Raw genomic sequence first — 15,727 nt, 5'->3', positions numbered from 1 at the left:
CATCACTATGCTACCAAGCCCTGTCATAGACAAACAACATGGATCACGGCATCCTTCCTCCCTCCAGAATTTTCTTATTTTCCCATATTCTATTAATTCTCTTGCCAAAATGCGTTTTCATCAATAAACAGCTAACATCTTTGACCCCAGCTCTATTGAAATACTTTAAAAATGTACACTCTCCTCAAAAAAAAAAAAAAAAAAGATTGAAAAGTGCTGTTCTAGCTTTAAAATTTTAGATTAACTCTGTATTCTTCTCCTGGTCCCACATCTGGCTACCAGATACTGATTTTTCTAGTACATGTGTCTCAAAATCTCCTTTCCTTTCTGATCTCACTGCCAACCTCCTACCTGAAGCCATTCCGGCTCACACCTGCATGATTCCAGCACTCTCCTAGTGATCTCTTTAACTCTGTATCTCCTTTTCCCCCCACAAACCAACATCACATTGATTTTCCTAAAACAACATGTTCAAAAGCTTTCAACAACTGTTCATTAAAAATAATTTTCAGGAAAAACAAAACAAAACAAAACAAACAAAAAAAATTTTTCAGGGCACCTGGGTAACTCAGTGGGTTGAGTGTCTGACTCCTGATCTCAGTTCAGGTCTTGATCTTAGGCCTGTGAGTTCAAATCCCGCATTAGACTCCATGCACAGCGTGGAAAAAGAAGAAATAGTTTTCAAAGTTTACTCTGCATAGGAAATCACCTAAGGGGCTTGCTAAAAGTGTAGATTACTAGCGCCACTCACTGCACTCTCCCCCAAAAGAAGTGAAACACAAAAATTTATATTTTTATTAAGCACTCAAAGTACTGCCTCCTCCAACCCTTTGGCGGGTTTTGTGGCCTTGGACAGACCACTATCTCTCTAGGACTTAGGTTCCCATTTGAAAGGATAGGTTTGGATAAAATGATCCACATCTGTCCTATCCCATCCAGTTCTAGAAACCCCAGCCCCTTCACAGAGTGATTTCATCCCAGGAGAGCACCCACACACTCCTGCACTCCACTCTAACTTCTGAACAATCCCTCATCTGCATTCCTGACCTTGCTCATCCTTCCTGCCTCCCCCTTGTCAATCCTCATTGGCACCTGCATCCCCATTACTCCTAATGCACAAGTGACCACCTTCTGATTCCTGACCCCCATATTTTGGTTCTCCTGGCTATGAATCTCTGTTCTCCCTCCCTTTGGCCCTGGTTTCTTCAGTCTCAGAAAATCCTATTCTTGCTGACTTTCTTCACAAGTCCCATGAGGAATTTCTCAGCCCTAATGCCCAGGTTTGGCTCCTATTTCTCCCTTATTCTACTATTCTTGGCCCAACATTTAAGACCTTTCACATCAATCATACACTGAATGCTTTACTTACATTCATACTCTCCCCTGCTCCCTGGCTATTCAAATCCAGCATGGCCTAGCTCATCGTGTTTTTCCTTCATGAAACACCCCCTGACTTAACTACAAAGGCTAATCTAATCTCTGCTTCCTCTCAGTATCCGTGGCATGAATATTTTACAAATTTTCTTTGTACTGTATTTTGCTAATTGGTTAGCTATAATGATTAGCAAAACCACGTGACTACTTCTGGAATTAGCAATCATTTTTATATGTAAAGAATTCTCTCTTCCAATAAACTGTAAGCAAATTAAAAAGAGCAATACCTCATTTTTAGTTTGTATCCATTTACTTTGCATATAATAGGTAACTAACAAATATTTATAAATTACCTGGAAAGTTTTGTTCACTTCCTCTTGATGTTCTGGGGGAAGCTGATAGGGTCTAAGGTCACACTGTTAGCATTACCATCCACCAGGCACCAGCATTCACAGATAATCTAAAGTCTCCTCTGCCTTCCCACCCATCACAAACCAATAAATTCTGTCATAAAGTCACTCATTAAACAACCTATATAGCTGCCCAACCAATTTCCTTCTAGAACAAAACTATATAAAAAATACTCCTCTATGAAATGTCTCCTTAACTTGAATTTAATCCTTTTGAAACATTCATCTCAATAGAACTATAAAAAATGTATTTCATCTGTAGTGACTAACTTCTCTTTCTTCATTAACTCTTTTATTTATTCATTCACTCAAAGACTATTAAGCACCTATTATGTGTCAGCCACTGTATATAATCAATTCTAAAATAAGCTATTGATTTATAAGTATTAACCTTATAACACGTGTATAGACAACACAATTTTTGAGTTGATTATCAAATGTATAACTTGTCTAAATCCTTGTACTATTTTTTAAGTCTGGTGATTATCAGTTTTACTTTTTAGTTTCTTCCTCACTCAGTTTCTACCTTATTCAGTGGGTAAATGAAATAAAAGTTGCTGGAATCCTGTTCAACTGTATATTAAACACCTAAAAGATATACTTCTATGTATTTTAACCTCTTTGAAAGAACTATTCCATAAAACTGAATTAAATCATTCATTAGAAAGGTCACCCTTTCTTAGAATTGTAGACTAGAAGAATTCATAAACTTAACCTAAACCTCTGGGCTGTAACTTATGATAATTTCTTGACATGTTATACTGAGAGAATAGCTGGTAATATCAATTATGTACTAGAGATAATTATTTATAAATGATATTGTATATTTAGAGTTTTGAAAATAAAGAAGGAGCTTCATAACAGACTTAGGTTGAGTTTAGTTAGGGAAGAAATTATGCATAAGGAATGTATATTCTTGTGAATGGTTATCAGAGGGAATAATGTTCTTTGCGATATTTTAGAACATTAGTCATGCATTGTGATCATTTACTAATGGATCTAGCAATATGTAACCCTCCAATTCAACTCTATTTGTTCTTCCTGGTTTCCACATACAAACATTAGCATATGGTAGTGCATTTCTACCCACCTTAATGAGGCATATGGCAGATGGATGATCTTCGTGTTCATAACCTTTTTTGATATCAACTGCATCTTCACAAAGTCCCTTTATATAAAGCAAACAGCCTTGAAATAACTCATCGGCCCAAAAAAGATGGTGGTACAAAAATGACCTGAAAGTTAAAGAATTTCCACAGACTTATCTCCCATTCAAAATCAGTAAAATCAATTTGGAGGTAAGTAGTATAATTTGTTTGTATCCAAATGTATGCTATCTACTACAGTTTAAAGTGACGTTAATAAACATTAGTAAGCATGACATGGTTTATTTGGCTGATAATGTTGAAAGCAAGGCTGTGGTACTGGGTGTGTTGAGTAAGAACAAAACAGGAGGGGGAAGAAGTGATGATGTTACAATTTTATTTATGCCACCAAGTCCTAATAGTCTTGAAATATTAGGCAGTGATATCCAAAAGGAGTTACATTTTTCCTATTAATCTAATTTACTTTTTCCCTAATTATAGGGAAAAAAATTAACTGGATTAGGAACCATTTGGAGAATGTTTCTTAAATTCTCTAACCACCTGAGTCCTAAAATAGAAAAGATGGGCCCTTCTCTTTCCTAGGCCCCTTTCTACTGTCTGGTAATGGTCACAAAGGTAAGATAGATCACTTCCAATAACACAAGATAGGCCAAAGGAGAAAAGAGAAGAATGGGAGAGAGAAGGTGCCAAAAAAAATTGGATCAAGAAATGCAAACTTTTCTGTGCATCAGTGTATAAAAAAGAGGAGGTCTTCTGCCCCTCACTGATCCCTTGTGGAGTGGCTGGTTTTTATGTATTAATATTTAATATTGTGATCAATATATTAACATTTAATATTAATATTTTATATTGTCTATTAAACCTTTTGCTGTCTTTCCATTTTACTGGCAAGAGTTTTATATACCATGAGACCAGTGAAGCTGAAGCTCCGTGGGCCCTTTATTCTCTCTGCCTCCTGCAAAGCACGAGCTCTGTGTCTCAGAGAAGGCCTCCCTACACTCCGCAGCCCTCACGTCACCTGAAGCTACTCACAGAGGTGGAGCGGTTCGTGACATGCCCGAGTGTCTAGCACAGGGAGAAAAAAAGATCACACATTCCAGAAAGTGAAATGCCAAACATCAGACCCAATCTTGACATTTATTAACAAAATAGTGATCAAAATTCACATAGTAATGGATTCACATTACTCAGAGTTGTTTAAAGCTTTCTTTTTTTCCTTTAAAAAATATAGTTGATTTTATTTGCAGGTTTTAACACAGATATGAAGAAATTATGGAGAGTGCATTATAAAAATAATTAACAGTGGGTAAAGCATGAAAAAAATGTATAATTGTAATGGTGAAATCTGACAAGACAAAAAATGCATCATTCAATGACTATTCAAGCATAGGTGTTATGAGGAACTCACCAACAAACTTCCATTCCATTTTAACAGAAAACTAAATCCATTCTCTAAAACTTAATTCACAAGTTAGAACTGCTTGGTAACAGGAAATATGTCACAGAAATCTATTAAAACTAGGATCCTGACTTCTAGAAAAATGGAATAAATGGACTTTCCACTATTATTCCCTCTAAGTACAACCAAAAACCGTGAACATCATAAATCAAGTGACATAAGACACTGAAAGGCAAAGAAGACTGGCCAAGAATGACATGGCGGTAAGGTCTTTGGGTTTTCTTTTGCTTCCTCTATCCCAAGCTTGGAGTTGAAGAAACCAGCAACTTGGAAACACCTGCAGGTGCCAACAAATAAGCCTGCCATCCAGCTGAAGAATCAGGAAAGGGGCAGTCAAGAATGCAAGAAAAATTTCAACAATAACCATTCTATTTCAGCGATACCATAGAGAAGAGTGTGGAGTTTCATCCTCAGCAAGGGGTAACAAGGCTTCCCTAGCATTCCTCTGAGGGCTTCCAGGGAAAGCTGAGTCGGGAACCAGGAATTTCATCTTCCCTGGGTAGGAGCAAGCAAAGAAACAGAAAGTCAAACAAAGAAACAAGACATAAAAAAAGAACTAAATGGAAATTTTAGAAATGAAAAATATAGTGACTAAAATAAAAACTCAATACATTGGCTCAACAGCAGAATGGAATGGACAGAGAAACCAATCAGTGAACTGAAAGAACAACAGAAATTACTCAATCTGAAAAACAGAGAAAAAAATAGACTGAAAAAAATAACCAGGCCCTCAGGGACCAGCAGGACTATAAAAAAGATCTAGCATGTGTCTGAAGTCCCGAGGGAGAGGAGAAAGAGGGCAGGGCTGAAAAAATACTTGAAGAAATATGGATGAAAATTTACCAAATTTGTCAAAGAATGCACACAGAGGTTCAAGAAGCCAGGGTGACCTAAAACAGGATAAAGACAAAGAAATACAACCAAAACACATCAAAATTCTGAAAATTGAAGGCAAAAGAAAAAAATCTTGAAAGCAGCGAAAGAAACATCTATAGAAGAAAAGCAATCTGAGTGACCACGGAGGCCAGAAGACAACGGCACCCATTTTTCAAATGCTGAAAGGAAAGAACTGTTAGGGCATAGTTCCATATTGGGCAATTAATATTCTTCAGTGAAGGAGAGATTAGGACAGCTCAGAGAAAGGAGAGTTAAAGAATTATTGCAATCAGACCTGCCCTAAAAGAATGGCTACAGTTCTCTATACAGAAATTAAGTAACAAACTATAAAAGAGGGAATCCTGGAACATGGAGAAGGAAGCAAGAACATGATTAACAAACCAAACTGAACACATTTTAAAAATGTAGGAGCATCTGGGTGGCTCAGTCAGTTAAGAGTAAGACACTGGATTTCGGCTCAGGTCACATCTCAGGGTAGGGCTCCAAGCTCGGGGCGGTGGGGGGGGGGGGTCGAGGGGGTCTCCCTCCTCCCTCCCTCTCCTTCTGGCCCTCCCCCCACTCTCTCTCTAAAATAAATACATCTCTTAAAAAAATAAAAGTAAAAATGTATAGGTTATCTTCTTATAAGTTTTATAACTTAGGTTTGATGATGGAAGCAAAAATGATAATTCTTCTGATACACTGCCAAATGCAGGTAGAGTTAATATTTAAGACAATTACGCCATAACAGAGGAAGGAAAAGGGACATAAAGCTAATGTTTGTAGAGTTCATGTCAACTAATAATATGACAACACTAGTAAATTGTATGTTTTGCACATGTATTACACCAACAGCAACCACTAAAAAAGTTACACAAAAAGATGCATTAAAAAATACTATGAAAAATCCAAAAAGAATTCTAAGAAATATTCAAATAATCTACCGGAAGAAGAAACAAAGTGGAGGGAAGAAACAGAAACCAAAAAATAAAGTGGCAAACTTAAGCCCTAACATATAAACAATTAGATTGAATGTAAAAACAAAACAAAAACCCACAATGAGATACTACCACACACCCACTAGAATGTCTAAATAAAGAAACATTGACAACTGCAAACTTGGAGAAGCTGAAGCACTCAGATGTTGCTGGTGGGGATGCAAAATGGTACAATCATTTCTGAGGAAACCTAAACATGCAATCACCATAGGACGGCACTCCTGGGCATGGCCCCCAGAGCAACGAAGATTCGTGGTCACGTAAAAACCTGTGTCTGAAGGTTTATAGCAGCTTCATCTCTAATGATCAAAAACTGGAAAGCAGGAGGCATACTTGAACTAGGAATGACTAACTGTGGCACAGCCCTGCGTGAAGAACTATTAGTAAAGGTGGCAGCAGCCTGGGAAGAGCTCTACTCTCAGACTGCAGACTGCATGATTCCATTTCTACAACATTCTCGGAAAGACAAAACCCCAAATGGGGAAGACCACCATTCTGGTTGCCCACAGCTGTCCTACTAGTAAGTGTGCAAAACATGACCGCTGGGGGCCACAGAGATCCCTGTGTGTCATTTTTCATAGCTGCATTCCATCAAGGTCACCTCAGGGTACAAGGTTCAAAAACAAAATGTGGCTGCTGGAGATCCTGCAGAACAGGATTGGCAGCCAGCTACGTGTAGGACACGTAGGACAGAGTCATTTCCTTTCTGGAAGCATTTAAATCAAGTGACCAAAGAGAATCATCATAATGTCTTCACAGCACTGTGATTTCCTCCTGTCATGGACTGGCAGACCAGGAAATAAAGTAAGTGGGTGTTATCATGTTTCTATGGAAATTGTGTTTAGGGGTGCCAGGGTATAGCTCAGTCGTCAGGGTGTGATCCTGGTCCTGGAATTGAGTCCCACATTGGCCTCCCTGCAAGGAGCCGCTTCTCCCTCTGCCTGTGTCTCTGCCTCTCTGTCTCTCATGAATAAATAAAATCTTAAAAAAAAAGAAAAGAAATTGTGTATAAAAATAAGATAGGTTAAATTTAACCATAAAGTGACTTTCCAGTCACTGAGTGAAAAATGACTTAGACTTGCTTCCATCCTACATATTCAAGGTACACACAATTTTTAAAAATGCACTGTCCATCAAAACTTACCTGCTATTATCTGTCTTAATTCTTCTAACATTCAATTTCCAAGTAACGAATAATTTATTAATTCTGAAAGGAAAAACATTTCTTACATTTTATATTCATAAATCATGTATTCATGTGGAATACTAGATTTCCTGGAACATGTTTTACTTATCCTAAATTTTACCTAAATACTAGACCATATCACTTCTCTCCCAAACTATCAATGGAACATAACAGCAAGAGTTGTTGCAATTCTCATAGATACATAATTTAGTTACATCTCAATAATATAAAAACTAAAAACATATATTCTTGCCCCTTATCTAATTTATTAGCTTACTATTTTTAAGAGACTCATATTTCAAGAAGAATCAGGATTCAGTTTCCAGTGATAATGAAAAGGTATACTGATAAGAAATGATTTTATATTGATATGTAAAGAAAGTGTGTGTGATTTTGATATCTAATATTTATGTTTTTGAAAAGATGAATTTATCATTTTAAAATTCCAAAGAACCCATCTGAGAATAAATTTAATGATGTTTGGTGGTACTTTCGAGGTGATGCTTGTTTGCCAAGGGGAGATTCCTCATGTAGCAAGAGGAGCTGGTGGGGCAGGAGTCCCCCAGAAGCCAAGCCACTCATCTTACTGGCTGACTGAGAATCAGAAAGAATCCTGTGATGTCACAACACAAACAGGCATACCCGAAGCCTCAGAAATCAGAAATGCTTCTAACATTAGGTCAGGCTCCCAAAAGGCATTCTAGCTAAATTCCTATCTCACTTTTCTCTGGTCATGGAGCCTCAGGACTCTAGAAGATCCCTGGAAAGAATCCCAGATGAATCACCCCAATGATAGTGTTAGGAGTGTCCATACCAGGCCACAAAGCAATGCTTCCAGGCAGGCCCCCAAGGTTAAGAAGCTGGTGCTGCTGTGAGTCACCTCCACACTTCACACATTGCACTGCTAGTGGAAGCTGCCAATGCTATAGATTTACCTCATTTTTCTACTTGAAATGTTACTTGCTGTTACAAGTTAGTCTTGTAACTAACTTGTTAAACTTCACAAAATATGTTAAAAATAAATTTCAAAAATCCAATGGATTTGTAAGTTTTAAATGCCTAAACTTCAGTTTATACTTTTAACATGAATAAAGAAAATGTATCATTTTGACCATGGACTAACTGATGTCACATGTTCTATAAAAAGAGGACTCATCCCAGGTCAACTGTGTTTCAAAAGTTTAATTAAAATTATTTCTAGAGGAGTGGAGCCCAGGATTTATGACAGGCAAGGCAACCAGTGGAAAGTACAGCAGGGACAGTTTAAATCAAAAGATGCAGACCATACTGCTCTCCACGATACCATAAGCTGGTATTACCGCCTGCTTGCCGGCAAAACAACTGTCACGTGGACTCTGGAGGAGGATCTGGTCAGACCCATGTCTCCCTCAATCACCTCTGCGGCCACGTGACGTGGGTCGAGACCCTAACAGGACCAGCTCCGTTGCCCGTTTATTATCTTTCTGGCCCTTACCACTCACTGAAATATAATCTTATTTCCTTATTATCTATTTCCCTCCATGAGAGTGGAAGTTCTATAGCAACGGGAACCTTATATATTTTTCATGTGGTCCTATCTCCAGTGCCCGTGACAATAGAACAACAGAAGTACACAGCAAATATCTGTTCTATGAGTAACTATTCTGCCACAAAATCCATTCACTTCTCTTATTAAAAACTTCCTCAGGTTCTTGTTATTTCAATTATTTATCATATTAAATGTAACCAGTGAGATGTCTGGGTGGCTCAGCAGTTGAGCGTTTGCCTTCAGCTCAGGATATGATCCTGGAGTTCTGGGATGGAGTCCCACATTGGGCTCCCTGCATGGAGCCTGCTTCTCCCTCTGCCTGTGTCTCTGCCTCACTCTCTGTCTCTCTCATGAATAAACAATCGTTTAAAAAAATGTAACCACTTAAAATATTACTTATCTTTTTCCCTAGTCTCCAGCAGATAGCAGCAGACCACAAGAAAATACAGACATCAGAAACAAGAACATCATTGTAGTGGCATGATACAGTGACAGATAGCAGCCACCCTTGTTGGGAGCACAGCACCACATACATACATGTCAAAGGACTATGTTGTACACCTGAAACTCATGTACCATCATGTGTCAATTAATACAAAGAGAAGCAAGGGGGAAAAAAAGCTAGATATAAACACTAGAAGAACAAGTCTGGGGCTACTGTGTGAAGGATCAGGAGTCTAGAAGTCCTGGTCTCCTGTCATGTCCCTTAGAAACTAGATAAATTTTTAAATGATGACCTTGAATCAACAAGCTGCCCAACTCCCTAATTCTCTGATTTATTTTCCACTATAGCATTCCTTCTCTACCTGATATCTTACATATCTATATGTTTATTTCCCTCCTGCTATAAGTTACTTGAGAGCAGGACATTGTTTCTTTTGTTCAATAGAGTATCCCCAGCATCTAGAACAAGGACTGGTTCTTAGCAAACTCTCAGTATACATGTTTCATGAATAACTGCATGAAAAACAAAAGGCAAGTTAAGGTCATTATGGTTATTTTAAATTCAACCACAAAAAATCTTTTTCTTACAATATTTATCATAAAAGATAAGAAGTTTTAGGGATCCCTGGGTGGCGCAGCGGTTTGGCGCCTGCCTTTGGCCCAGGGCGCGATCCTGGAGACCCGGGATCGAATCCCACGTCAGGCTCCCAGTGCATGGAGCCTGCTTCTCCCTCTGCCTGTGTCTCTGCCTCTCTCTCTCTCTCTGTGACTATCATAAATAAATAAAAATTAAAAAAAAATCTTTAAAAAATAAAAGATAAGAAGTTTTAATACTTAAATGAGTAAATTTTATCTAAAAAATTTTATTCAAGTCTAATTGACATACAGTATATTAGTTTCAGGTGTACAACACAGTGATCTGATGTTTGTAAATACAGTGAACTGATGAGCTCAGTGAGTTAGTCTGTTAGGGTACAGTTAATGCAATATTAGTGACTGCCCCTTAGTCGACTGCATAACTCCAAGTTTTTACCTTCTGATTCTCTTCACTCACTTCATCCCCCTCCCAACACCTCTCCCCTCTGGCAACCCACACCTCTGTCTTCCGTAACTTTGAGTGTAACTTTTGTTTTTTAGGTTCCACATATAAGTGAAATGATATAATACCTGTCTCTCTCTTATTTCACTTAGCATAATACCTTTAGGGTCCCATCCATATTGACGTAAATGACAAGATTTCAGTTTCTTTTATGGCTGGGTACTACTCCATTTTATATATACACATCTTTATCCATTCATCAGTGAATACCATGGTTGTTTCCTTATCTTAGCTATTATAAAAGTGCTGTAATAAAGAAGTGTATGTATCTTTTCAAATTAGTCTTTGTTTTCTTTGAAAAGATATCTAGAAATGGAACTGCTAGATCATATAGTGGTACTAATTTTAATTTTTTCAGGACTCTCCAGACTATTTTCCAGAGTGGCCACACCAATTTACATTCCCACAAACAGTGCACAACGGTCCCTTTTTTCCACATCCTCATCAAACCTTCTTTTTAAAATGGTCATTCTGATAGGTAGGAAGTAATATCTTACTGTGGTTTTTGATGTGCATTTCCCTGATGATGAGTGATATTAACCATCTTTTCATGATTCTGTTGGCCACCTGTATGTAGGTCCTAGAAAAATGTCTATTCAGATTCTCTGCTCATTTTCTTTTTTTTTTCATTTTCTTTTTTTAAAAGATATATTTATTTGAGACAGAAAGAGAGGAACACAGTGTGTGAGAGCACAGGGGAAGGGTGAGAGGGAGAGGGAGAAGCAGACTCCCAAATGAGCATGCAGCCTCATATGGGGCTCAATCCCAGGACTCTGACTCAAGACCTGGGTCAAAATCAAAAGTCAAGACGCTCAGCCACTGAGCCACCCCGGTGCCCCACAGCTTCGTTCTTCTATATATAGTATAATGTCATCTGTAAATAAGAGTTTTACTTCCTATCCAATTTGGATGCCTTTTCTTTCTTTTTCTTGCCTAACTTCTGTGGCTAAGACTTCTTGTACTATGTTGAACAAAACTGGGAAATGTAGTCATCCTTGTCTTGTTCCTAATCTTCAAGAGGAAAAGCTTTTAGCTTTTCACTGTTGAATATTATTTTAGCTGTGGGTTTGTCATATATGGCTTTTATTATGGTGAGGTATATTCCCTCTATAAGCACTTGGTTGAGGGCTCTAATCATAAATGAATTTTTCAGATGCTTTTCCTGCATTATTGAGATGACCATATGATTTTTTTTATTTTTTTTTTCTTGGAGTCATTGTCTTTATTTTTTTTTAATTAATTTTTATTGGTGTTCAATTTACCAACATACAGAAAAACACCCAGTGCTCATCCCGTCAAGTGTCCACCTCAGTGCCCGACACCCATTCCCCTCCAACACCCGCCCTCCTCCCCTTCCACCACCCCTAGTTCGTTTCCCCGAGTTAGGAATCTTTATGTTCTGTCTCCCTTCCTGATATTTCCCAACATTTCTTTTCCCTTCCTTTATATTCCCTTTCACTATTATTCATATTCCCCAAATGAATGAGAACATACACTGTTTTTCCTTCTCCGATTGACTTATTTCACTCAGCATAATACCCTCCAGTTCCATCCACGTTGAAGCAAATGGTGGGTATTTGTCGTTTCTAATGGCTGAGTAATATTCCACTGTATACACAAACCACATCTTCTTTATCCATTCATCTTTCGATGGACACCGAGGCTCCTTCCACAGTTTGGCTATTGTGGCCATTGCTGATAGAAACATCGGGGTGCAGGTGTCCCGACGTTTCATTGCATCTGAATCTTTGGGGTAAATCCCCAACAGTGCAATTCCTGGGTCGTAGGGCAGGTCTATTTTTAACTCTTTGAGGAACCTCCACACAGTTTTCCAGAGTGGCTGCACCAGTTCACATTCCCACCAACAATGTAAGAGGGTTCCCTTTTCTCCGCATCCTCTCCAACATTTGTGGTTTCCTGCCTTGTTAATTTTCCCCATTCTCACTGGTGTGAGGTGGTATCTCATTGTGGTTTTGATTTGTATTTCCCTGATGGCAAGTGATGCAGAGCATTTTCTCATGTGCTTGTTGGCCATGTCCATGTCTTCCTCTGTGAGATTTCTCTTCATGTCTTTTGCCCATTTCATGATTGGATTGTTTGTTTCTTTGGTGTTGAGTTTAATAAGTTCTTTATAGATTTTGGAAACTAGCCCTTTATCTGATATGTCATTTGCAAATATCTTCTCCCATTCTGTAGGTTGTCTTTTAGTTTTGTTGACTGTTTCCTTTGCTGTGCAAAAGCTTCTTATCTTGATGAAGTCCCAATAGTTCATTTTTGCTTTTGTTTCTTTTGCCTTTGTGGATGTATCTTGCAAGAAGTTACTGTGGCCAAGTTCAAAAAGGGTGTTGCCTGTGTTCTCCTCTAGGATTTTGATGGAATCTTGTCTCACATTTAGATCTCTCATCCATTTTGAGTTTATCTTTGTGTATGGTGAAAGAGAGTGGTCCAGTTTCATTCTTCTGCATGTGGATGTCCAATTTCCCCAGCACCATTTATTGAAGAGACTGTCTTTCTTCCAATGGATAGTCTTTCCTCCTTTATCGAATATTAGATGACCGTACATTTCAGGGTCCACTTCTGGGTTCTCTATTCTGTTCCATTGATCTATGTGTCTGTTTTTGTGCCAGTACCACACTGTCTTGATGACCACAGCTTTGTAGTACAACCTGAAATCTGGCATTGTGATGCCCCCAGCTATGGTTTTCTTTTTTAAAATTCCCCTGGCTATTCGGGGTCTTTTCTGATTCCACACAAATCTTAAAATAATTTGTTCTAACTCTCTGAAGAAAGTCCATGGTATTTTGATAGGGATTGCATTAAACGTGTAAATTGCCCTGGGTAACATTGACATTTTTACAATATTAATTCTGCCAATCCATGAGCATGGAATATTTTTCCATCTCTTTGTGTCTTCCTCAATTTCTTTCAGAAGTGTTCTATAGTTTTTAGGGTATAGATCTTTTACCTCTTTGGTTAGGTTTATTCCTAGGTATCTTATGCTTTTGGGTGCAATTGTAAATGGGATTGACTCCTTAATTTCTCTTTCTTCAGTCTCATTGTTAGTGTATAGAAATGCCATTGATTTCTGGGCATTGATTTTGTATCCTGCCATGCTACCAAATTGCTGTATGAGTTCTAGCAATCTTGGGGTGGAGGCTTTTGGGTTTTCTATGTAGAGTATCATGTCATCGGCGAAGAGGGAGAGTTTGACTTCTTCTTTGCCAATTTGAATGCCTTTAACGTCTTTTTGTTGTCTGATTGCTGAGGCGAGGACTTCCAGAACTATGTTGAACAGCAGTGGTGAGAGTGGACATCCCTGTCTTGTTCCTGATCTTAGGGGAAAGGCTCCCAGTGCTTCCCCATTGAGAATGATATTTGCTGTGGGCTTTTCGTAAATGGCTTTTAAGATGTCAAGGAATTTTCCCTCTATCCCAACACTCTGAAGGGTTTTGATCAGGAATGGATGCTGTATTTTGTCAAATGCTTTCTCTGCATCTAATGAGAGGATCATATGGTTCTTGGTTTTTCTCTTGCTGATATGATGAATCACATTGATGGTTTTACGAGTGTTGAACCAGCCTTGTGTCCCAGAGATAAATCCTACTTGGTCATGGTGAATAATTTTCTTAATGTGTTGTTGGATCCTATTGGCTAGTATCTTGTTGAGAATTTTTGCATCCATGTTCATCAGGGATATTGGTCTGTAATTCTCCTTTTTGGTGGGGTCTTTGTCTGGTTTCGGAATTAAGGTGATGCTGGCCTCATAGAACGAATTTGGAAGTACTCCATCTCTTTCTATCTTTCCAAACAGCTTTAGTAGAATAGGTATGATTTCTTCTTTAAACGTTTGATAGAATTCCCCTGGGAAGCCATCTGGCCCTGGACTCTTGTGTCTTGGGAGGTTTTTGATGACTGCTTCAATTTCCTCCCTGGTTATTGGCCTGTTCAGGTTTTCTATTTCTTCCTGCTCCAGTTTTGGTAGTTTGTGGCTTTCCAGGAATGCGTCCATTTCTTCTAGATTTCCTAATTTATTGGCGTACAGCTGTTCATAATATGTTTTTAAAATCGTTTGTATTTCCTTGGTGTTGGTAGTGATCTCTCCTTTCTCATTCATGATTTTATTAATTTGAGTCTTCTCTCTCTTCTTTTTAATAAGGTTGGCTAATGGTTTATCTATCTTATTAATTCTTTCAAAGAACCAACTCCTGGTTCTGTTGATCTGTTCCACAGTTCTTTTGGTCTCGATATCATTGAGTTCTGCTCGAATTTTAATTAACTGTCTTCTTCTGCTGGGGGTGGGGTCTATTTGTTGCTTTTTCTCTAGTTCCTTTATGTGTAAGGTGAGCTTTTGAATTTGAGATCTTTCCAGTTTTTGAATGGATGCTTGTATTGCGATGTATTTCCCCCTCAGGACTGCTTTTGCTGCATCCCAAAGATTTTGAACAGTTGTATCTTCATTCTCATTAGTTTCCATGAATCTTTTTAATTCTTCCTTAATTTCCTGGTTGACCTTTTCATCTTTTAGCAGGATGGTCCTTAACCTCCACGTGTTTGTGGTCCTTCCATACTTCTTGTTGTGATTAAGTTCTAATTTCAAGGCATTATGGTCTGAGAATATACAGGGGACTATCCCGATCTTTTGGTATCGGTTCAGACCCGATTTGTGACCCAGTATGTGGTCTATTCTGGAGAAAGTTCCATGTGCACTTGAGAAGAATGTGTATTCAGTTGAGTTTGGATGTAAAGTTCTATAGATATCTGTGAAATCCATCTGGTCCAGTGTATCATTTAAAGCTCTCGTTTCTTTGGAGATGTTGTGCTTAGAAGACCTAACCAGGGTAGAAAGAGCTAGATTGAAGTCACCAAGTATAAGTGTATTATTATCAAGGTGTTTCTTGAGTTTGGTTATTAATTGGTTTAAATATTTGGCAGCTCCCACATTCGGGGCATATATATTGAGGATTGTTAAGTCCTCTTGTTGGATAGATCCTTTGAGTATGAGATAGTGTCCCTCTTCATCTCTCACTATAGTCTTTGGGGTAAATTTTAATTTATCTGATATAAGGATGGCAACCCCTGCTTTCTTTTGAGGACCATTTGAATGGTAAATGGTTCTCCAACCTTTTATTTTCAGGTTGTAGGTGTCCTTCTGTCTAAAATGAGTCTCTTGTAGACAGCAAATAGATGGGTCCTGCTTTTTTATCCAGTCTGAAACCCTGCGCCTTTTGATGGGGTCATTAAGCCCGT

At 38.3% G+C, this 15,727-nt stretch overlaps 1 protein-coding gene across 1 annotated transcript in view; it reads right to left on the bottom strand.

The window, feature by feature from the left end:
• DNAH14 (dynein axonemal heavy chain 14) overlaps positions 1–15,727 on the bottom strand; it is a 317,326-nt gene that overhangs the window by 255,706 nt on the left and 45,893 nt on the right. The window contains 2 exon segments of the mRNA XM_072733718.1: positions 2,875–3,019; positions 7,368–7,430. Of these exon segments, the coding sequence (XP_072589819.1) occupies positions 2,875–3,019; positions 7,368–7,430 (208 nt within the window).

The sequence above is a fragment of the Vulpes vulpes genome, chromosome 13 (genome assembly GCF_048418805.1).
Source record: "Vulpes vulpes isolate BD-2025 chromosome 13, VulVul3, whole genome shotgun sequence".
NCBI classification, from domain to species: domain Eukaryota; kingdom Metazoa; phylum Chordata; class Mammalia; order Carnivora; family Canidae; genus Vulpes; species Vulpes vulpes.
Note: the sequence above shows the minus strand (reverse complement) of the source record. Positions and strands in the feature narration are given on the sequence as shown.